We start from the raw sequence: 21,450 nt of genomic DNA, 5'->3' as shown, positions 1-21,450 counted from the left end.
ATATTCAGATCCTCCTAACCAATAATAAATCAGGTAGGACTCTAGGGACTCTAGGCCAGTGCTACGCCGTACTTTCGTACCATCTTTAACTCGCCAGCCAAACTCTTTCTTACTTCCCCAGCTTCCATAGTCTCTCCTTCATGTTCCTGTTCGACGACCCGACCAACCCGTTCTGACGTTGCGCCTCTTCGTCGCCCCGAAGCTTCTTTGCAAACTTGTCCTTTGTCTCGAGATCGCCTTAATTTGTAAGTACTTATTCGCCTTCTCCAATAAACAACTTGTCTCCATTAAATAGCCCGAATCCGACACGGACGAATTGGAAATTGGCTAGCTTCCTCCTTGCATCCCTCCCTTCCGATAGGGGTATAGAGCTGCAAAGAGCGCGAATATAACACCAATTCCACTGGTTCGCGAACGAACATTCAATAAGCATTCAATAAGCAATGAGACATGATCATTAGTAGCTATATTTTTACTAACCTAAAATCATGTCGTCGATAGACATTCACGATTCTCAGACGTCGGGAGGCGCTGCAAGTGGTCCAAGCACACAGCCACCATCTTTAGAACCCCGACCAAGGACCGATTCCATCCCTCCTCCGTCTACCACCGCCATCAATATGCCTCAATATACTTCCCGAGATGTCGGCGACCCGTCGCAAATCAAGAAGAACAAGCAGTCAATGGCCGACCTTAAATTGCGACGATTGACTGAGCTTAACAGTAGGCTACGGGAGGACTTGGAGCGAGAACGAATTCCCGTGTCGCAGGCAGCCAGAAGGTGAGAGGCCAATGCTGACACTTTACCAATTATCTACCTATTAACACGATGCGAAGCATCATCGCGTATTGCAATAGTACGAGAGATTACATGGTCCCGTCGGTATGGGGAGCCGTCCCTAAGGGAGAGGATCCATACGCGCCTCCTCAAAGTGGTGGGTGCTGTGTGGTCATGTAGAGCGGGATACCATGAGCAACTCCAGTTAGGAAGACGCACGGGATGCAACGTGTTCTCTGGGATTTACGTCGCGATGAGGCTCGCAGGTTAGGGCGCCTGATTTTTTTCGACGATAGCCAGCCTCTTTTTATCTATCGTGTCCTACGTGAGACTTAATTTTCTTACGCATCACCGGGAAGAAGGAGTAAGGAGGAGTAGGAGGAGCAAAATAACAAGTAAAAGAAGGAGAAGGGGGATGATAATCCGAGAAAGAAAAAAAGGCTATTACACAATACCCAAGAGTCGATGACAATCGACCATGTTACGATAATTCGCCAGCCGGCATAGTGCGATACTTAGGTTTTAGGTACTCTCATGTGCCGGAGGGTTGATGGACTGGCAGTTCCATCATTTGGGGGACGGAGAGAGAGTACGGGAGAAATTCCAACATGTAATATTTGTTCGTTCATGACTGTATTGTTCCTATTTCTTTTGTTGAGTCTGTGTCGCTATTCGATGAATGACAACATTCCCTTGTTTATGACTATACTCTACAGGTTTACGGCGGCTACATTTGGATTCAGCGGGAACGTTGATTCTCCCGACACTTTACCTACATATGTTCTCGTACTATATTTAAGTCTAATTGCAATCGTAATCCATCGACAAAGAGATCCTTCTCCACGATCCTAGCTACCTATAGATCGCAAGCAATAAGGCTGCCGCGAAAGATCCACCATATGCCCTGTAGACCTGTAGACCTGTAGGCCCCTACCTTAGGTAGGTAGGCATCTATCCATCCGTCCATCGATCCCACCTGATAAGTTCATCATCTCCAACTCGCCATGCAGATAAACTAGCGGTCTGGCAGTGCTCTGCAGCCTCTGCTTACCTACACTTTCCTACGCGGCCTATCTCACATACAAAATGCATATAAATATCTACGAAATCCGGGTACTAAATATGCACGCGATTGCTTACGGCTCTAGTGTGTGCCCAGCCCAGCCAGAGAGTTGTGCCCGCAGCGAGCGGCAAATGGATTTTCGGCCCCGAGGGTATAAGACGTAAATGTAACGCTCGCGCCTTTCGCGGTTTATACATAATCCGCGCGTGTCTCGTTTTAACAGTCTTGCCTACCTACTCTCATGTATCAAGGAAGGATCTACGTGGGAATCGTGCGAGGAAGATGAAGAGAAAAAATAAATAAATAAATAACTAATAACATTTGAGATAACGCGATTTTAGCTCGAGAACATTAATGGAGCCTTGTTATACTCTAAATAGGTAGGTAGGTGCCTCGTACATATGTACCGTGGAGTTCACTTGAACCAGCGCGTTGGAATATGTTGCCCAATCAACGTTAATAACGGTTAACTCGATAGCCCCTCGTTACCGGAGGTAGTTGCGAGTTTTGAGGGCAAATAACATGCGGACTAGACCTCCAATTGGTCTTATCTTAGCTCATCTATATTCCGTATAGGTAGGTACATATGTATGTATGTATATATTACCTTAGGTAAGGTACATCTCTCCGGTACAACACATCTTCTCACCATCAATCGTCATAGCACCCCCCCACCAATAAACTTCCATGGGAAATCGGAATCTCCTATGCGTACATAACATAATGTGGCATTGTAACGATTCGGAATACTACCAGCCTCAGGGGATATATACCCACCACCCATCTTAAGACATTGATTGATATAAGACAGACCAATTCCCACGATCGTTCATATAAAGTCACGTTGACAATGGCTGAGACATCAACATCAACCTCAACCTCAACCTCGACTTCGACCTCGACTTCAGGCCCCGCATCGTCACCACAATCTCCATTTCCACTACCTCGTATCACCATTCGATTCTGTACACAATGTAAATGGATGTTGAGAGCCGCATACGTAAGTCCAGTGTATTATATCTTACCCAGTACCTCTAGCTCCTTTCACCCTGCTTTCCTACTCGTCTTATACCATGCGTGTCGGTAATATGTGATATCAGCCCACCAGTCTCAACCCCACGAGCCCCGCCATATTACTCTACATATATCTATATATATAGACATACAGCACCCCCTTACCAACCTTCCCACCGAGCTCCAACCAACACCGTTAACAATACTCTCACATAGTTCGCGCAAGAGCTCCTCTCAACCTTCTCGACCTCCCTCGGCGAAGTAGCCCTGCAGCCCTCCACAGGCGGGACCTTCGTCGTCGAGATATTCTTCCAGCAGCCCAACACCACCACCACCACCATCACCACCAATTCCTCTCCCACCACACAGCAGCGTGTACTCTGGGACCGCAAGACCGACGGCGGTTTCCCCGAGACCAAGGAACTAAAGCGGCGGGTCCGCGACGCCATCGAGCCCGGCCGGGACCTAGGACACGTCGACAAGGACTATTCGTCTAGCAAAGCGAAGACGGGCGCGGCGCAGGGGCAAGAAGGTACAAGGGGAGGAGGAGGAGGGGTCGGAACGGGAAATGCAACCGCTGCTCCGTCGAAAGCCGAGGACGAAAATACCCTCGGCTTAAACATCCACCCGGGAGAAACCATCGGCGGCCCGGCGTGTAGGCCGACGACCGAGAGCACGCGGACGAACGCCGCGACGCAGGAGGAGTGCGAGGACTGCAAATGAACATACCTCCTACCTCCTACTTAACCCTCGGCCCTCTCATACCTTCACTGCCGCCACGTCTAGATCTCCTGTGGATTGGGCTGTACTATGCCCACCGACGAGAGAAAAGGAGAGGGCACCATCTAAAAGCCAACCAGCACGCCAGCCAGCCAGGTAGGTGGGTGCGCGGGTGGCACATATCTGGGGTAACTGCAGGCCACCATTATTGGACGTCGGCAGAGCGGCACATATCATCTATATTATTGACCTACCTAACCTAGATAGTTGCCGAGGTAATGCACGATGCGGCATGCAAGAAAGCCAATGCAAAAAAAAAAAAAAAAAAAAAGATGCTGTGACATACGCCTTCCGGACATATCCTACATCACATTGCCATTCCTAACCCCCCTTTTACGCACCTAATTAAGTGAATACACCATGGCGTAGAAAGAATGGCATTTATTATCGACGTCAATGTCTCGGGAATCGTGATCATTAGCATGTACAAAATTAGGTAATTGTAGACATAGCATGTGCCAGGTTAACTAGATCATTAACAGAAAAAGGGTAAGAATTTCCGATTAACTCAACACGACACAAGCACCGAGTGCTCTCTTGGACTACGTACCACAACCATCGTAACTAGCTCAACACGAAAGTCAACAGTACACAAGACCGGGCAAGACAGTAGTAACGGAAATCACTTGGCAACGGGGAGGAGGGCAACAACAGGTGTAAAACCGTGAAGCAGATCATTGCATGAATTCGTAAGTTTCACTTCTCGGGGAAACAAAATTAACTGTCTAGACTTTCTCCCCCTTGTCCCCATGGCCTCACAGACGTAGGGCGAGTGGGCTGAGAACACTCATGGAGACCATTCCAAATGAAAACCTGATTTTATTTCTTTTCTCGCGTAATAGCAACAACCACCATTCATCTCTTTCGTCAGTTCTGAGGTCAAAGTGAGGTTATGAGGACATGTGTGTTTTCGCGGCGGAGGTGGATCGTATATTTGTACTCGAAGCTGCATTATCAAAACGCCCGTTGCGGTCGGAGAGGTGTGTATGTGTGTTTATGGAGACCGGCGGAGGGCGAGGATGACACCAACGGGATCGTTGGTCGAGGACAAGTATCGGGACTCGAAAACGGGCTGGATGCTTAAGAAGCAACTTATCGGGAGCGGCCGAACCTAGAAGACGAGGAAGTTCGTATGAATACTGTTTCTTTAAGACTTGGATGATTGCTTTCTTGGAGATGCGAAACCGCTGCCTCCGAGGCCGCCATGGACGTACTTTTGTTTCTTCTCAGCAGGTTTGAGAATCTAGATGAGGACCAATCGTTAGTCATATATATTCGTATTCGTGTATAGAGTAGAGGAAGACAAACTTGGAAGGAACATAACAAGCTCTCGTCGACGCTCATCATAGCTCCGGCGTTGTCGAACTCTCCGCAGTAATTTGGTGCACTGAACAGAGTGACCAATTGACGCTTCGAGAAGAATTCGTAACCATCTTCCACAACCTGGTGGGCACGGCAGATCAGGTCCATGTCGTGTTTTTGCAAGAACCGAGAGACAACATCAGGACCAAAGGTAAATGAAACGCCACGGTCATTTTCACTCCAGCCCGTGATATCCTTGTCCGGGTCGGACCATAGCAGGTCGCACAGCAGACCGCAGTCAGGAATCTAAAGTATGTTAGTGGTGACTCGGGCCAATGCTGGCAGAGCAAATGACAGTAGAGCTTTGGAAATAGGATATCTTACGTCGGTTGGTCGCATTACTCGGCGGATCTGCTCCATCGAGTTGAGGTCGGGGCTCAGACCACCATGCATCGTGAAGATCTTCTCATCAATGATTGCTGCAATCGGCAGGCAGTTGAAGCAGTCGGTGAATGTCTTCCATAGCTTAATATTGTAGCGGCGCTTGCACTCGTCGTAGAAGCCATAGATACGGTTGATGGACGCACATTCGTGGTTACCCCTTAGGATGAAGAAGTTTTCGGGGTACTTGATCTTGTATGCGAGCAAGAGGCAGATGGTCTCGAGCGACTGCTTGCCACGATCTACATAATCACCTAGGAAAAGGTAATTCGCTTCCGGTGGGAAGCCACCATATTCGAAGAGGCGCAATAGGTCATAGTATTGGCCATGAATATCGCCGCAGATCTATAGCAAAAGGATGTTAGTAACTCGAACAAGGACAGAAGATGTTATCACTAAAGTCATATGCATACCTTGATAGGGGCCTCTAGCTCTAGTAGGATTGGCTGGCTGATGAAGATCTCCCTGGCCTTTGTGCAGAGATATCGAATCTCGGTCTCCAGAAGCTGTACCTGCTTGCCAGGACGGCTACCGCGCACCTCGAGGAGGCGGTCAATAATAGAGTCTAGATCAACGTCGTGTTGATCCGCCATCTTAGATTCCTGACCTGCCAGGTAGTTGGCCCGCGAAAGTTGAGGTGTGTTGAGATCAGGGCCCTAGGGTTGTAGGGGGGGGAGGACCGGGGATCTGGAAGAGTATAGTGGAGCCCGGTATCAATGTATGATGCACTTCTCAGGCCTGCTGGGAGGTTGCGATGTTAGTAGGGCAAGGCACCGATCTATTAGGAACAAAGAGGAAAAGATTAGACAGTTGGGGTACTCGAGGGGGAGGATCTTGGCTGAAAAGTAGGCAGATTTAATCTGAGGTGACGACAAGGTGAGTGGGGAAGAGGGGCCCGGTGGATTATCAAGACCCCAAAAAAAGGGAGACGAAAAAACTCACGATGAAGTGATCCCAGCTAGTAACGGAGCTTTCTAAAGAAGCTCAAGGCTCGCTACTAAATTCAGGAACGCAGAGTCTAGTGGCGATTCTTTACTCTAGCATTAAAAAATTTTGCAATCTCGATAAAAAAGCGAGAATGCTTCGTCTCCTGATTGTTATGCGCTGTTAGGAGGCTGCGACCAGTTCTGATGATAGCTTCGTGGAAAAATTGAAGTCGGTCGGTAAGGTGCAATAAATAGAATGCAGTAATGCTGGATCGGCTTAGCGTCGCTAGTGCGATGAGAAGAAAAAGGTCGTGAATCAAGAAATATTTTTTTCGTACTTTGTATTATAATCGGCCCAGTTTTTGGGACTCGATATTCGCCAGGTGTAGCAGATGTTGCAGAGATGAAGATGGTAGAGGGGCGGCGGTTTGTTGAGAAGATGTGAGTTGGGAATAGGAGCGTCGTCCGTTACGATCGGGGAATTCTCGAGGGGAGTCGTAATAATGGCTGCAAGCCTGCCGTCTGTGGTTACAATTACACAAAGCGCGCAATTCTCAGGTTCGGATGTCAGGCGGTTGTCAGAGTACGGTAATGAGGCAACTGAGCCAACAGCGTGTCTTGACTACGGGGTGCCAAAACAATGCGGGAATACAAACTGGTTCCCGGGGTTGTAAACGACAAGTAAAATGGCTTTTCTTTTTTGCAGGTTATTGTGATTCAATGCAGACCACTGGGAAGATAAAATGGCAACAGGATTCGTCGGTGCGAAAAATACGTGCGGAATGTGTCGCCGTTGTCGCGGGGTCTGGGCAGGAAAAAAAATGAAGAGGGAAGGAGATGAAAAAGGGTCAAAGCCGATGGAAACGTCAGAAGAACCCGGCTTAATCAAATCTGCAAGACTCGCTGCAATTGTCAAGAAGTCCTGTTAGAGCGGTAGAAGTGGGCCCTATGTAGGAGTTCAGTCCACAGCTAACAGCTAAAGGCCTGTGGTTCGCTATCACTGCCCAAACCTTTTTTAGGGAGAACCGGGGGGCAGCTGGGGGCTACTTGGCCTAGCACGTCTGGCAAGTCTGGCAAGTTTGGCACTGAACAATGCTAAACCTGCTGGGGGGAGGGGCGGCCGTCTGGGAGTTAAATTTCGTATCAGGGCCTAAGGGGAAGAGAAATGCTGGGCAGGTGAGCAGGTGGGGTTTCAGATATGAGATTCTGATTGGCAGAATTGAGGCAGTGCAAGGAAAGTGCCAGGGACATACATATCCAGATATCCAGACATCGGGTACCCGGCTTGAAGATGTATTGTATGATACGTACGATACGCGTTTTAGGTACCTAATGTCCTGCAATAAACCTTTAGGTTGTACATGAGGTAGGTATTGTACCGTATGTACCTAGCTAGGTACACGTCGATTGCCAACTTTAAGCGCATGCCTCGTACAGTCAAGTATTCACCTACATCCAACATTGAAGTAGTACATTCCCACTGTATTTACTAATACTTCCATACTTACATACACTTACTTTATGATGTCGTAAACGCATTCAACATCAAACCTGAATCATCATCATTTATTAAAACTTCTCTCGGATGTATACCTATATTGCCCAATTTCCTTTCTTTTTTTGTTCCATTTCTCTCGTAGCAACTCCGGGCGACCGAATCTCAGTGCGACCGAATAACCATCCTTTTCGTATTTACTTCAAGTCATGATACCTTTTTTGTCCCGCAGGTCAACTTGTGTTTCAACCCTACGTATGACAATAGACCATCACTGCCATGTTTAACCTGTTTCTCCCTCTCCATGGTTTGACTGGTTTGGCTGGTTTGACTGGTTTACCCCATATCCGTACATCTTACCCGCTCTGAGAACTCGAGGCACAAGATTGGCCAGGAATACTAAAACTCGAGATTTATAGGTATGTTCTAAGTACACGTTGCCGTGTCTCCCCCGTCGAACCAAACTATTCAATTTCTCATAAGCCATTAGCTTATTAAGGTTTTGAGGCGCCTGTCTAGCGGCTATTCTAAAGGGAAGCACGCGTATGTTAAATTTCTACCAACCCGTCGGGAGTTTATTATGGGGTTATAAAAAGCGGCTTTATCACATCTCGCAAACGAGAATTTAGCACACCACATTCATCTCTCTCTCGCCCGCTCAGGAAATCTCCCCACGGGTTGTTTGGTCTACTCCACTGGTGTCTCGTTTAAGCCCGTCATATCTCTCTTCTCATCAGAACCCACGCATCGAGAGTACGCAACGTTACTGTATAGTTGGCGGAGGTATGATTTTCCCCAGATTTGTCGGTTTGGCTAAACTTCAAACTGCCAAGGACAACGCCCGTACGGCACTTTGATGATCCCAATTGACTCTTGCGTAAGAGTCACTTTTCGCTTCTACTTCTGCTTCTGCTTCCCAAGCTAGCCGGAGCATCTACACTACAGTCTCAAATTCCTAATTAATATAACCGGCTTTCAGACGATTCGTACATTCACTCAGGAGTCAATTACGTATATACTCGTATAAGCGGGTGGGCAGAGGATGCCCAGTCCGAATGTGAAGGTAAGCAAATTGGTATGGTTTAACAAGACTCCAATTCATCTCCATGCTAACACTAGCGAGGATCATTTAATCAGAAACACTCTGCTTGGATCGGCGGCTTGACCCCTCAGCACGAGTCGTGCTAAATCAAATATCTTAAACTGCACTAGCCCACCAGTTCTACATTTCATCTCTATGAGAGATAAGGGAGTCTAGAGTTTAATTCCCAGCGATTATAGCTCTAACTTTTCATTCGATCTCTTGGCTGGCTGGCTGACATCTTGGCAGTTGCCTTTTCCGATGTCGAGATCACAATCGGAACATTTTGCAAGGTGCGGTATTGTCGTTAAGAGACTGATACATAAGCGAGACGGCAGCCTGTACAACAACTCATGGTCGTAAAAAGTCTGGCTTTCGATGTAAGCAGCACGTGGGATACTTTGTCTAAGCTTCAGGGCGATGAAAGCCGTCACAGCACCACGCCCTACGGTATTCAAGTCGTTGCAACAACCTTGACAAGTCTTCTCACCATCAAGTCACATGATTAAGATCCAGACGCAACGAATTACAGATTACAGCCTTGAGCGGATAGTTATTGCCGGTTCGATACGGCACTGCTGATTGGCCGTGCTGTTGAGGTTACTAGTCACTACCTTGATTTAGGACTTAGCCATCATTGGATACAAACGTCTCCAATATGAAGACAAGTGCCATATTGACGTCAGTTTTGACAAGGCAATGACGGACAAAGATACGACAAAAGGTAGTAGACAGAACAGAATGTTACTAATTAATTACTCATCAGTACCTAATGGCACATTAAACATGGAATAGGCCTCGTTGTAATTCACGTAAATCAGCCTCCAGCCGAGGTCCGGTCAACCGGCAGACCGGGTAACAAGAAATTTGGCTCAACTTAGGTACTTAACCAATATGTTCCAAATCTGAGATATATCGTCATCACAATGACATAAATTTATATTAGGAGGTTGCTGGAGTTGACTTTTAATCCCACTTTCCTTCCCTTGGAATCTATCAGGCTGTAGTTTAGGGGACCGTTCACATGTACTGTTTGTGGCAGATGACACGTTGTAGGTCCCCTACCATTTGGGGATTTGGGGATTTAATAAGTGCTCGCAGACACGAAGCAATTTCGGCTATCGACAACCCACAGTCTCCCGTCTTGTCATTGCGTGGCATGAAGGTCGTGTCAAGAAGGTCGTGTCAAGATAGGTATCACCAATAAGAAATGCACCTACGTTTAAACTCCTTATGCGACGATCATACCTTCTTCTCGTCTCCTTCCGGTGGGTAAGCGATGAAATTTATTAACTAATGGTTTTCTTATAATGCCAAAAGGCCTGCTTTACCTTAGGTAGTCACACCTAAATAACTTTGGGGTAGACTTTCTTGATTTCTTACCAATGAATGGGGATAATGCTACCGAAGCAGCTGGAACATATTTATCGGCGGCATACACTGCCATCCGAGGCACATCCTCCCTTCTAGCAGCACTGGAGATGCATAAGTGGGAGTCCAACCATGGATGGCTTCCCCGCTCCTGGAGGGATCGTCGAGCAGGTAGTTCCTCTCCAAAAACCATCGAGCTTAACAACATCGCGTCCTGGTCTCTTAAGACGGAGGTTAACCTTGAGTCAACTACCGAGTGGTTCCTTGATTGCCGAATGGCATAATCAGCTCGAGAATTCGAATTTGAGTCCCAAGCTTTCTCCAAATCTCACCCATGGGATGGTAGACGAGCGTGCCATCAGATGGTTATGACTTCGTTAAGATATCTAGTGCTTTCTAGCGAAAGTCATAAAATTCCAACATCTTCTCATTAATAGTCCGTATCCCCTTACAGTACTACCAATAAATAGCTTATATCTCATTGTAAAACACAGAGTATTGTGCGCAAGAAAGTGGGCTATCTGCACGGCTTCGTCATTATGTCATTTTTGCATTTATTGAAAGATAGCTGTCGTACGACCATGGATGCTAGGTACTCGAGATGAGGCCGCCTGTCGGCGAGCAGCACACAGCCCTTAGTGTCGACTCTCCTTTATTAGACGATATTATTCTAGATATATCGGTAGTTCTTAGGTGCTCGATAGCATTAGCGTCACTCCCGCCGTAATAGAGGTCCAGCTGGGGACGAGTAACGGAATAGGAACAAGTAGGATAAATAATTTCGCAAGTGTCAATTTCAGTAGCCCCTCAAAGGTTGACTATATAAGATATTGAGGCGCCCTTAAAAGTTGAAGGTAAGAACTCTAAAATAGGGGCAATATCTTAACCAGGGTGAGACACTTACTTAAATCATCCCAAGCCACGCTAGATAATGGCATCGTTGTTTCAAAGAATGTAGCAATAAGTATGACTCGCCTCTCTGTGGTTCTAGATGAGAAGGGTAGTCTACAATACAAGAAGGGATTATCGGTGTTTCAAGGGAGTATTATTCTCTAGCACAAGCCTAAAGCAAACGACATTAAGCTCCTAATCACCAATATAGGTTAGCACATGCAGGGTTGCCGTCTGATTTCTAGGGGCTACCAAAAGATAGACTTGTTCAAGCTAAGGGCCAGAGCTTGGCTATGATCCCGTCGGCTTACCGAGGTAGTATATCTAACATTTTACGATGTACAACGATTAACTGACATTGAGCTCTCTAAAAGACTTGATATTACGATACAGCTATGTAATAATTAAGTCAGTGCTTCTACTTTGTCTAGTAGGATTCTATCGTCTAGACTAACGAAGAAATCTTCGCGGTTTGAAGATTTTGTGTTAGCTTAACTAATATAGTGGTATAACATATATCTAGCTACGTAAAATTAGTAGCACTCATCAGTATAGGTTGATAAGACAAAAGTAAAAGGCAATATTCAGTACGATACACGATGTCATGGCTTAGGATATATTAACATGGCGCTATGAACTATAGTGTTGGTACTTTCACCCCTTAACACATAAAGCCTCGTTTAGACCTTACGCAGAACGAAAGAAAACAATTATGTTGAACATCGAACAGAAACCAAAATTGCCGGTCATGTCGACCTATATCATCTACATATAGTTCGAAGTTGGCCTTCCATACGCGATATAATATATCACTATATTGTTACCTATAGGTGCGTCTGTTATATCTTCTTTCCATATATATATATATATTATCAAAAGCGCACATAATCATGTAACGTCTTTGCCTTTATCTAGTTCCTAAACGAATAAGATTAAGGCCAGACCTATATCTAATATATTTCGAGAGGTATCACCTGGACAATGTCCCATCGTACTCGAGATATTCTCAACTAGGGAGTTAACCAATAAAGCTCATCCCGTTTATGCCTAGAGATAATCTCGCAGGAGGTCAATAAATCCTATTCAGGTTCTTCCCCGGAATATAACGTTGCAGTTTGATCCCGGTACCTACGCTAGAAGGCTGAAGCGAAGCGGCATATTGAACCCTTAAAAGAGCAGATAGGATCTCGCTAAAGTACCACCTACAACGGCATCTCGAAGTATGTGGGCTGCATCTCGGCTGATACATGCTGCTTCTAGGGATTATGTGGTTTTATATCATAGCTCCTATATATGTATTTGACTACCAATTCGACATAGGATATCCGTTTATGAGCAACCCTATCCCTTTACCCCTTTCTAGCTATAATTGGATATAGCTTGAATAGCTGTCCTACGTACACTACCTCCGTCTTATTAGTACGTACTTCCGACATTGACTTCCGCAAAGCGTGTTCATAGCATCTTACACACTGCTCACGTTTAACCCCCCTTCCCCTGCGTCAATGTCATCTACTGCCATGCCTAGATTCTAGCCAAGGATTCCTCGTAGCTATCAATAGGGCTTTCAAGGAAGTAAGAGATGTTGGGTGACGTTGTATGGCGTATTGTGTTGGGAGTGAGGTGAAGTAGGAATTTCAAATCTAATTGGTTACCCTAGTCTCCGATACTCTGGGACTAACCGCGCGGCTGGGGAGGTCGATGATCTACACGATCCCTGACCCATGTTCCGGCCAGGGTCTAAGGTACATACTGGTGCGGGACATAAGAAATACTAATTAATCCCTTAAAGTCGCATCTACGTATCATCATCGATCGGTCGGAAAAATAGCCGAATCTGAGGACCGGCTATGCGAGTGTTGTATTGCAGTAATATTTCTACGGAAATACGTAGTGTACCGAGCATTTACCCCTTTTCTTCGTTTCGATCTCGGTTTCAGTTTTTTGTCCGATGTAGCTGTCTTCGGAGATACAGATAAAGTGCAACTATTCTTCCTGGAAATGGTAAAAATTTCTCATTAGTGAGGATTATAATAACCTCATCTATAGACTTGGCCTTCCATAAATTAGTTCCTATAGCAGCATAAGTCCCGTTTTAGAAGACCTGCTAATTCAATTTGACAGTCATCCAAATTCTGGTATTAGTGAACAGATTATCAAGCATTGGTTATCCATTTGGAAAATCCAGTGAAGGGAGGGAGGCGCTTTTCGTGATAGGTTCATGTAAAATCAAGCTAAGAAAGGGGTCTCCCTTCAATGATCAGTCTTGGAAGACGACCGAGAATATAGACTGACGATTCACTCAACGAGCAAGTATTAATAAGATTTGACTAAATGACATTACCTTGAATAGTATCATCATATATTCACTAGTGACTTAATAAGACGAGATGGTCTTCAAGTTTCAACAACGTTTACATTAAGGACGTCGACAACAATAGGACGCCAACTTGACAAAACAAGCGATACCATCACATTGTTATATTATTCGACTTACACTGGGGATTGACACAAAGTCATATTTGCATAAGAATACTATGCTTCTGTTTATTGAATGATAGGGCACCTGGAGTATATGCCTGCGTTCCTAGGTATGGGCTGCATGGGACATGTAGGTTTCTCAGTAAATGCTAGAAGTGACTAGAAGTGCAGTATCTTAACATACACCTTTCTACACAGGTTTCAGCGCTTATTATACATTTTCCGCTCCACGTACTTTACATCCGACATCATCCAATTCCGAATTTAGGAACACGTATAAATTAAACTAATTCGTGCCTTGGCCTCTACATATCTGATATTACCAATTTCAGAGCGCGCAACATCCTTCGCTAGAACGCTACCAAGATGTCTAAACATAAACATCACCTACGCCCCCCAGGGAACCTATCCACTTTCATCTTGACTCGAGATGAGGAGATAATAAAATAACACTCAATTGCAAGAATATACGGGACTAAGCCTCAGTCTCTTCTCAGCCTAGCATCTGCCTCAATCATAGCGCCGTCGTCGCAGACCCAGCAGGCAGTTAGTCCCTCCGCAGGCTCGAAGACCTTAAACTAAAACCCGACAGCAATACATAAAGAAATCCTTCGCAGGCACAACATAAGACGGCCGTCCGGTCCGTTTCCGTTTCTCAAACGCCTGTTAGACATTAAAAAAAAGAGAAACCTCGCAGAAAAAAAAAGTTGGTATGTACCAGAGGCCCTCCTCCCCTCGAACTCCTAAGAATCATTTCATTCCCCTTCCCTAGATATAAATAACTCATCGCGCGCGTGTTGTAAAACTGACGATGAATAATGATGCGATCCAGCCCGAGCTGGCTGCTTTAAGTCTGCAAATACAGTGTAGAGACAAACGAAGGGAAAAAAAAGGGGGTAGTAGAACTAAAAGCACATCTATGATACAGTATTAAATAACCCCCGCATTAACGTCTTCGGTAGGGCGTCTTACGCCTTTTCGTCTTGGCGTTACTCTTTTTCGTAGGGCTAGGGGCACTGACGGCGGCGGGTTCCGCTGTCTCGGTAGTATTGGCCGGTGATGCCGTGATGCTATCTTCGTTAATCTCGGCCCCTAGCCCCTTGAGCTCATCTTCGTCGATCTCGGTCAGTTCCTCACTAAGGTCACGGGCAGCATCCCTGCCTTGCCACTGGTCTTGGATTGCGGACGCTCCTTCAGGCTCAAAGTCCTGCAAGTACCACACAACGCCGCCGTCGGTAAGAGGGTCAGTGGGCTGGCGTCCTAAACTACCGTTGGACTGGGGCGGAGTAGGTGGCGCAGGTTGTAGCGAAGGTCCTGCACCCACGTAGCCGTTAGTTGCTGGCGGCGTATCTATTACTTGCAAGCCGTCATTCGGTATTGCTTCCTGCTTAGCCTCGACCATTGACACTTCATTACTAGTCGGTTGAACACCTTCCATCTCATCGCTCGCGTCGAAGCTGGATGTGTTGACTTCAATATTACCATTGCCGCCGACGACCTCATACTGGACGCCAGCTTCAGCCATAGGAACGTCACCCGAGGGGCCTCCAGTGGTAGAACCGTCTGCTTGGCCGCCGACGGTGATCTCTGGAGCTGTCGAATCGACCATAATGACATCTTGACTTCGCTCAGACTCCACGTTGCCTTGTCCAGCAGGCTGTTGTCGCAGTTCCAGGCTTGCCTCCATCATGACTTCTAGCTCCTGCCTCATACTGTCGAACGGCCTGTGGGCCGCCTCCGACTCAAGACGCAACGCTGTCTCTAGCTGTGGTTGAACCGACTTAAGGATTCTTTTACCAAGCTTTTTCCTATCCCTGAAATCAGAAAAGTCGGATTTAGACACCGCTGGAGTGACAGGTCCAGCTTTTTGTTGCGACTCGGGCTCAAACTTAGGCTCCGTGTTCACGCCGACATTGATGACCTCGCAGAGATCGTGGGTAAACGACAATGTCGTGGTGTAGAATCTATCATCGATTCTATTGGACAACTTAATAAGTCCGTCGTGAAACAGATTCTTATCAAGCCTAATAAGCATTAAGTTGTCAGCATACTAAAATATCATGATGATCGACTTAAACAGCGTAACTCACGTGATAGCTTTATCTACAATCGGTGGAAGCATCTTGTGAATAGGAAAGTAGCAGGTGTCGACAAATTCCTGTTCCATCTCCGCGGCCTCGAGCTTGCTCTGCTCCCTTTGGACGACGGCCTCCGACAGGGCCTTGAGCTGCTCCAAGTCTTTAATGAGAGTGTCCGAAAATTCGATTCGCCTATTCAAGCGAGTTATTCCGGAAGGGCCCATAGCTGCAAAGTTGCGTCGAGTGAGCTCCATAGAGGAGAAAGATTCCATCTGTAACTGCAAACGCTTAAGAAGCGCAGCACCACGGCGCGCTTCGCGCTTCAATGTCCAATAACGGCATGCGTCGCTCACAAACTCCTTACGCTTGAGGAAATTGAATCGCTGTAGCGATGCTTCGACGATTTCGAAGACGGCCTGTGGTATCACAGGAGCTCCAGACGGAAGCTTCCATATCGGCTTCCCTGTCTGTCCCTTCTTATCCCCAAGGACGGCGGACAACTTGGCCCCAGTCATTTGCGACTCGTCGGGCGGGTGTTCGGTGATTGCATTCCGGTGTGATGCTGCAATAGACATAGCTTTAGCTTGACTATTAGCCCAGATCCGGTCGCTCATTGTCTTCTTATAGTATTTTTTCGCTCTTTTGGTAGCGCGAAGTACGTCATTCTCTTTAGCGTACTCGGAAGGACAGTGCTTATCGCAAAGCGCCTTTAGATTCGTACTGCCGTCGAGGACATCTAAAGCTCCTGAACTATTCTTCATCTTTAAGAATAGTCGGGCGCGGCGGGCACATGTCACATGGAAGGCCTGGTAGCATGCCTTGTTACCGCATTGTATGCAGGCACCCATTTGCTGGTTGCAGATGTAACATGTTAACTTCCAGCGGCTCTTCGGCACCTTATCCACGTCCATGACGGGTTCCATGAAGGTATGGTTGCCCAACGTCACCTCTGGAATCCACATAGCGCAGAGCAGATGCGCCCACTTAGAGGAATTCGTCTGCTTGAAGGCACCATCAGAGTTGGGACAGAAGATACAGGTCTAGATTTGCTTGTTAGTACGGGGCTTGGAGTAGAGCGGGACTAAGGGAAACTAACCGGGATCCCACGACCAATAAGCTGGCATTTCCGACATAACCATTGGCCCTCCGGAATAAATGGAACACCATAACACTCCTGGTGGACCGCGAGATCGCAACCGTCACAAAAAACAATTGCGTTCGTATTCTCACAATCCCCGTCGTCGCAAATCGCGCACTTACTATCCTGCTCCTCCCCGGCCTGCGGCTCGCCATTTACGGCTGCAGCGGAGCTAGAACGAGGTCTGTGAGTTTGCGGCGGCTTAGGATTGGGCTTCGGAATTCTCTTCTCTAGGGCGTGCCACTCCTTTTCAATCTTGGTGATGGTGATTTCGAAGACTTCACGGGTGACCGGGTTCCAGCCCTGCAACTTTCTATGTGCATTGTACGACTCCAACCACATATCGTCCTGTTCGTCCATGTCATATTCGACGCGACCTAGCACATTAGTCGGCTGAAGCGCCGATTCTCCATCAGCCTTAACAACAGCAGCCTGTTCAGCTTCATCCTCGATATTAGCATCGCTTGCTTTAATTAGTTTTCTATCAGGCCGAATGAAGTTGTCACTCTCCTGGTACCCGACATTCATCATTGCCTTGTCAACATATCGAGCCTGGCCGAACTTTTTGCTCTCAAAAAGTAATATGCGGTCAGTTTTACGATATGAAGGTTGTTTCAGGTCGAGCTTCTCCTTAGTATTCTGACCGTGAATAGGCAGAGGCGTGGGTGTGTTCGGTGCTACTTGCTGATCCCCACGAGTAGCATAAAGTGAGTCTCCGCGAGGTAGTCGACTGCCACGCCTTCTAGATGGGGTTACTAAAAGGGCACCAGCAGGTGTAGTATTATTCGTGACATTTTGCGTATTTAGGAGAGATGTAGATGCCGCATTTGGGTCCTTTGACGGGGTACTGGCATCATTATAATCTATGCCAATAATCTTCGCTGATGGTGTCTCTGGTATTAGTTTCGCGGTTCCGTCGACATCTTCGGCGTGAAATAGCATAAACGTGGCATCTATATCGAGATTCGGGTGAAATTCCTCCCAGCCGCGCTCCTCTCTGGGTTTATAGCCTTCACTCTGCACAACAGCAGCAGCCACTGCTGCTGCGGAACTTATTTGCATCTCATCGTCTGCCTCGACTCGAGTTGCGGTACGGGTGCGAGTACTACGTTCACGCCTGGGGTAGATAGCGGGGGACGCCGCACCGTTTTGCAAACTGTGCCGTGCTCTCGAACGACTGGTAGTCGCAACAGGTGTGTCGACTTGTTCGTTGCCAACTTGGTCCGTAAATCTACTGGCACTACCAGAAGCACTAGCAGTGTATCGTCGACGCTTCGAAGGGGGTTCAGTAGCAGCTACAATGCTACCGTCCCTAACGCGTCGCACTGTGTTGATAGAGCCCTTAGGACGACCACGGGGGCGCGAAAGAGCGGACTGCCGCGGTGTTCTCGGGCTAGGTGCCATCGTTTATAAGGGATCTATATCGTTTCTTGATATAAATTTAGTGATGATAATGGTGCCCTAATCAGCGCGTCGCAAAGAGGAGGCGAGGGGGGCTATGATGCGGTCGAAGTCGGCAAACAGGCATTTGAGAAGGATCACTCGGATATGGAGAATGTTGTATAGTAACGATAAGAGGTTTCGGAGGGTATTTGTTGGGCGAAAAGGTCGAGTATAGAAGTCGAGGTTGAGGAGATGTCGTCGAGAAACGGCGAAAAGTAGTCAGGACGCGCTGGTGAAGTCGGCTGGAGGTGTTGGGTCTAGCCCCTAAGGGAAAAGTTCAACGCGCCACAGTTACGTAAGCGATAAGCAGCCCCTCTCCACCCCGGACAATTTCTCGTCTGCAACTCCCCGAATCTATGGGTCAGCCACTTGTGCTTTGTAGATCTTCTCCACTGATATCGCTATCCGGACGAACCCTATGTCATGTGCAGATATTTCGACCGCAGCTTCAATTGTAGTTGACAAGGCGAATATTGCGAAAGATTAACTTATAAATCCCATGCGATAGTGAAGATGTGACTCATATACTTAGTTGTTGTTTCATTATTTTTTTATAGTTTGTCCAATTCGCGTAGTAAATGTTTAGCAAAAAGTAAGATACCGCTATGTTCGACAAACTACTAGTTCAAGTATTGTCCTCCTCGAAAAGAGCCATCTACAATTCTGCGCACCAATCAAACTTTAACACACATCCAAAAAGGGGTGGGGTCTTACATATTGGACCAAGAACCCCAAGTGTAGCTTCCATTTCTAGATTCAGCCCTACCAGGCAGGCGGGCAGGCGGGCAGGCCAACTTGCAGTTGCCAGTCATGACCATGTGCTAATTCCATAGCGCCCTTGTCTCGAAACTGGTTCCTGACGATCTAGACCTTTCTCTAGACCCTTCTTTCCACCCAAACCGATCAACCCGATCAAACATTACCCATCGCCTACCTTAGGTAGGTACCCAAATGCCGTCATACCGGGTCTGCACGCCACTTCCCGCGACCCTCGTGGTAGCTTGGCTTTTTTTCCCCTTGTCCATTTCTCGGAATGACACAATCAAGCTAATTCAATCTGCGCCTCGGCTGGGACCCTGATTATCTTATGTACATAATGTATGGATGTCTTCGCTGTTTGGATACCCAGGTACATTAGGTATCTGATTATTCTCTACATCCATCTGCTTGCAGCCGCCTACGGGTCACCTCAAATCAACCAACTATTAGAATTGCCCCAACGGTTATCATCATCTAAAGAACCGCTAGCCAGTCAGCCCGATAGCCTTCGGAAATTATCATTGGATTATCTTTGTGCTCTCCCGAACTCCGATAGACATATTGGTTGGTGTTCGATAGATTGGGTCTGATGTCGGCCTCGAAGACATCGGCCATGTTGGGCTTACGGCCCACGCTGCATACCACCTACTATATAAGGTTGCGATGCGTTTTATTTCCCTTAGTGATCAATATTTCGCTAGCATGCTATTCGCATAGCTACTTATAACCCATGCAGACCATATGCCAAACACCTACAGCTTGCGTCGTGCAATGCGGAGGGGATATCTATTTTGCGCCAATAGACAGATGGCAAAAAGACGGGACTAAACAATGAGTGGCCATATCTCTCGCTCACAGACATAAGAAATAATAGAAATAAGGGGTTTCTACCTCATTAGCGAAAAGCAAACCTTGGCTATGTCAAAGCAACCCGGGGTCCGCACTAGGTAAACTCTCCTTTCCACAAGCTATAATCTTCCTCTAGAAAGTCGCAAATACGATATATCTGTCTAACTTATATATATACACTATAGTCTTCTTCGAGACGAAATATTCTTTACCTCCTGCATTCCGACGAATTCACGGCTCGTCGAGGTTTGCGCAGATGAATTCATCACAGTGGCCTTGTCGACTGGACCTTGCGACAATCCCGAAGGTGGAGTCCTTAGAAAAAAGCTCCCCAACGATCAACTATCCTTACATCGAATCAAATTCTACCTAGAATAATTTATCCTTCTCCTATTCGATAATAAATGTAAGTATAATGCAGCCACGTCAAGATACATGCATAGTCCAAGCGAGCCTTAGGTATAGGTAACAGTGCCTATATTTGCATGCTCGACTAATAGGCCATAAAGCTAGCTCGAAAAAATTTACTAGAAGCCAGTACAATTCGGTCATAGAGAAAGAGAAGGCAAAGGTTAGCTATGAAGATGTGAGGTGAGCACTAGCTTGAAGCGATACCTAAAAGTCATCGCGTTTGCACGGTTATTCAAAGTGGCGTAGGCTTCGATATAGGTACTCCTATTGACAGATTTCCAACAGCATAACTAATCTAGCGCGATATTTACATCGTTGATCGCTCATGCATCCGGTTCATGATGATATCTTAGTAGCATCTGAGAACTCTGTTATGAAGAGATACTTCGGCTTACCATGCCCCTGGATACCCGATCAACAACTCGTGGATCGCACAGACATGGGATATACATGGATTTAGTAGTAAGAGCAATGCTCTTTTCCTGTTCAATGTCAGCCCCCACATTCTGATGATTTACGCCTCACCGAAAAAAAAAAAAACCAAGCTACAGTATCCTTATGACCAAGCATCTTCCGGTCACTTGGATCGCATCCTACACTAGTTCACAATCCAGTGATCATCACACGCTCTTACTGATCATCAACTTCTTACCACCACTATTATAGGTTAAACTCACGTGGCCACTTAGCCAAGGAGTGAGCATCAATGCTTAAGAACCTCCTGCTGTATCTCATCACAGTATAGTACAGTATTAAGTTCTACACCGATTCACCACGTCTATCTGCATTGACTTGACGATACATAAATGCAAGTACCGCATAGGACTTGGTAGACATACCTATTAGCTTTAGGTACTTTAAGGCATATTCCCGTAGTTCCCGAGCCGAGGTGCATAGTAGCTAGACCCAGAATACATATCCGAGCCCAGGAACAAACGGAGACAGACCTATTTCCTGAAACATGAAGAAATTCTCGTTTAGGCCACGTTGGTAGTCCTTCTAGAGACTATGATAAGATTTGCTTTGTTCATTCAAGTCTACGTCTCGAATGATAAGTCATATTGCAATCTCCCCACATTCTAGAAGACCATGACGACACCCTAGTGGCATAGATCCCCATTAAGTAACTGTATAGCAGATAAGTAGCTG

At 46.6% G+C, this 21,450-nt stretch overlaps 5 protein-coding genes across 5 annotated transcripts; 3 read left to right on the top strand and 2 right to left on the bottom strand.

The window, feature by feature from the left end:
- Window positions 1-620: 620 nt before the first annotated feature.
- On the top strand, window positions 621-958 carry F4817DRAFT_360557 (G protein gamma subunit; the record flags this gene model as incomplete). The annotated part of the gene is made up of 2 exons (XM_049306293.1): window positions 621-781; window positions 838-958. 2 exons carry the CDS (start codon window positions 621-623, stop codon window positions 956-958), a joined length of 282 nt encoding a protein of 93 aa, XP_049156560.1.
- Window positions 959-1,210: 252 nt separating this feature from the next.
- On the top strand, window positions 1,211-1,856 carry F4817DRAFT_345892 (uncharacterized protein). Its single transcript, XM_049304323.1, has one exon. It carries the CDS (start codon window positions 1,313-1,315, stop codon window positions 1,628-1,630), a length of 318 nt encoding a protein of 105 aa, XP_049156559.1. The 5' UTR covers window positions 1,211-1,312; the 3' UTR covers window positions 1,631-1,856.
- A 544-nt stretch (window positions 1,857-2,400) lies between these two features.
- On the top strand, window positions 2,401-3,596 carry F4817DRAFT_203238 (Rdx family-domain-containing protein). The gene is made up of 3 exons (XM_049298603.1): window positions 2,401-2,417; window positions 2,653-2,841; window positions 3,072-3,596. Exons 2-3 carry the CDS (start codon window positions 2,692-2,694, stop codon window positions 3,576-3,578), a joined length of 657 nt encoding a protein of 218 aa, XP_049156558.1. The 5' UTR covers window positions 2,401-2,417; window positions 2,653-2,691; the 3' UTR covers window positions 3,579-3,596.
- A 1,154-nt stretch (window positions 3,597-4,750) lies between these two features.
- On the bottom strand, window positions 4,751-6,419 carry F4817DRAFT_203213 (Serine/threonine-protein phosphatase PP1). Its single transcript, XM_049298602.1, has 4 exons — window positions 5,792-6,419; window positions 5,322-5,723; window positions 4,944-5,243; window positions 4,751-4,878 (listed from the first exon to the last, which is right to left on the bottom strand). The coding sequence occupies exons 1-4, from the start codon at window positions 5,969-5,971 to the stop codon at window positions 4,783-4,785; spliced, it is 978 nt and encodes a 325-aa protein (XP_049156557.1). The 5' UTR covers window positions 5,972-6,419; the 3' UTR covers window positions 4,751-4,782.
- A 7,410-nt stretch (window positions 6,420-13,829) lies between these two features.
- On the bottom strand, window positions 13,830-18,602 carry F4817DRAFT_345858 (bromodomain and PHD finger-containing protein). The gene is made up of 3 exons (XM_049304322.1): window positions 16,798-18,602; window positions 15,714-16,741; window positions 13,830-15,647 (listed from the first exon to the last, which is right to left on the bottom strand). The coding sequence occupies exons 1-3, from the start codon at window positions 18,241-18,243 to the stop codon at window positions 14,570-14,572; spliced, it is 3,552 nt and encodes a 1,183-aa protein (XP_049156556.1). The 5' UTR covers window positions 18,244-18,602; the 3' UTR covers window positions 13,830-14,569.
- Window positions 18,603-21,450: the final 2,848 nt, after the last annotated feature.

This window comes from Daldinia loculata (assembly GCF_022478755.1).
Source record: "Daldinia loculata strain CBS 113971 unplaced genomic scaffold F4817scaffold_46, whole genome shotgun sequence".
In the NCBI taxonomy this organism is placed as follows: Eukaryota; Fungi; Ascomycota; class Sordariomycetes; order Xylariales; family Hypoxylaceae; genus Daldinia; species Daldinia loculata.
Note: the sequence above shows the minus strand (reverse complement) of the source record. Positions and strands in the feature narration are given on the sequence as shown.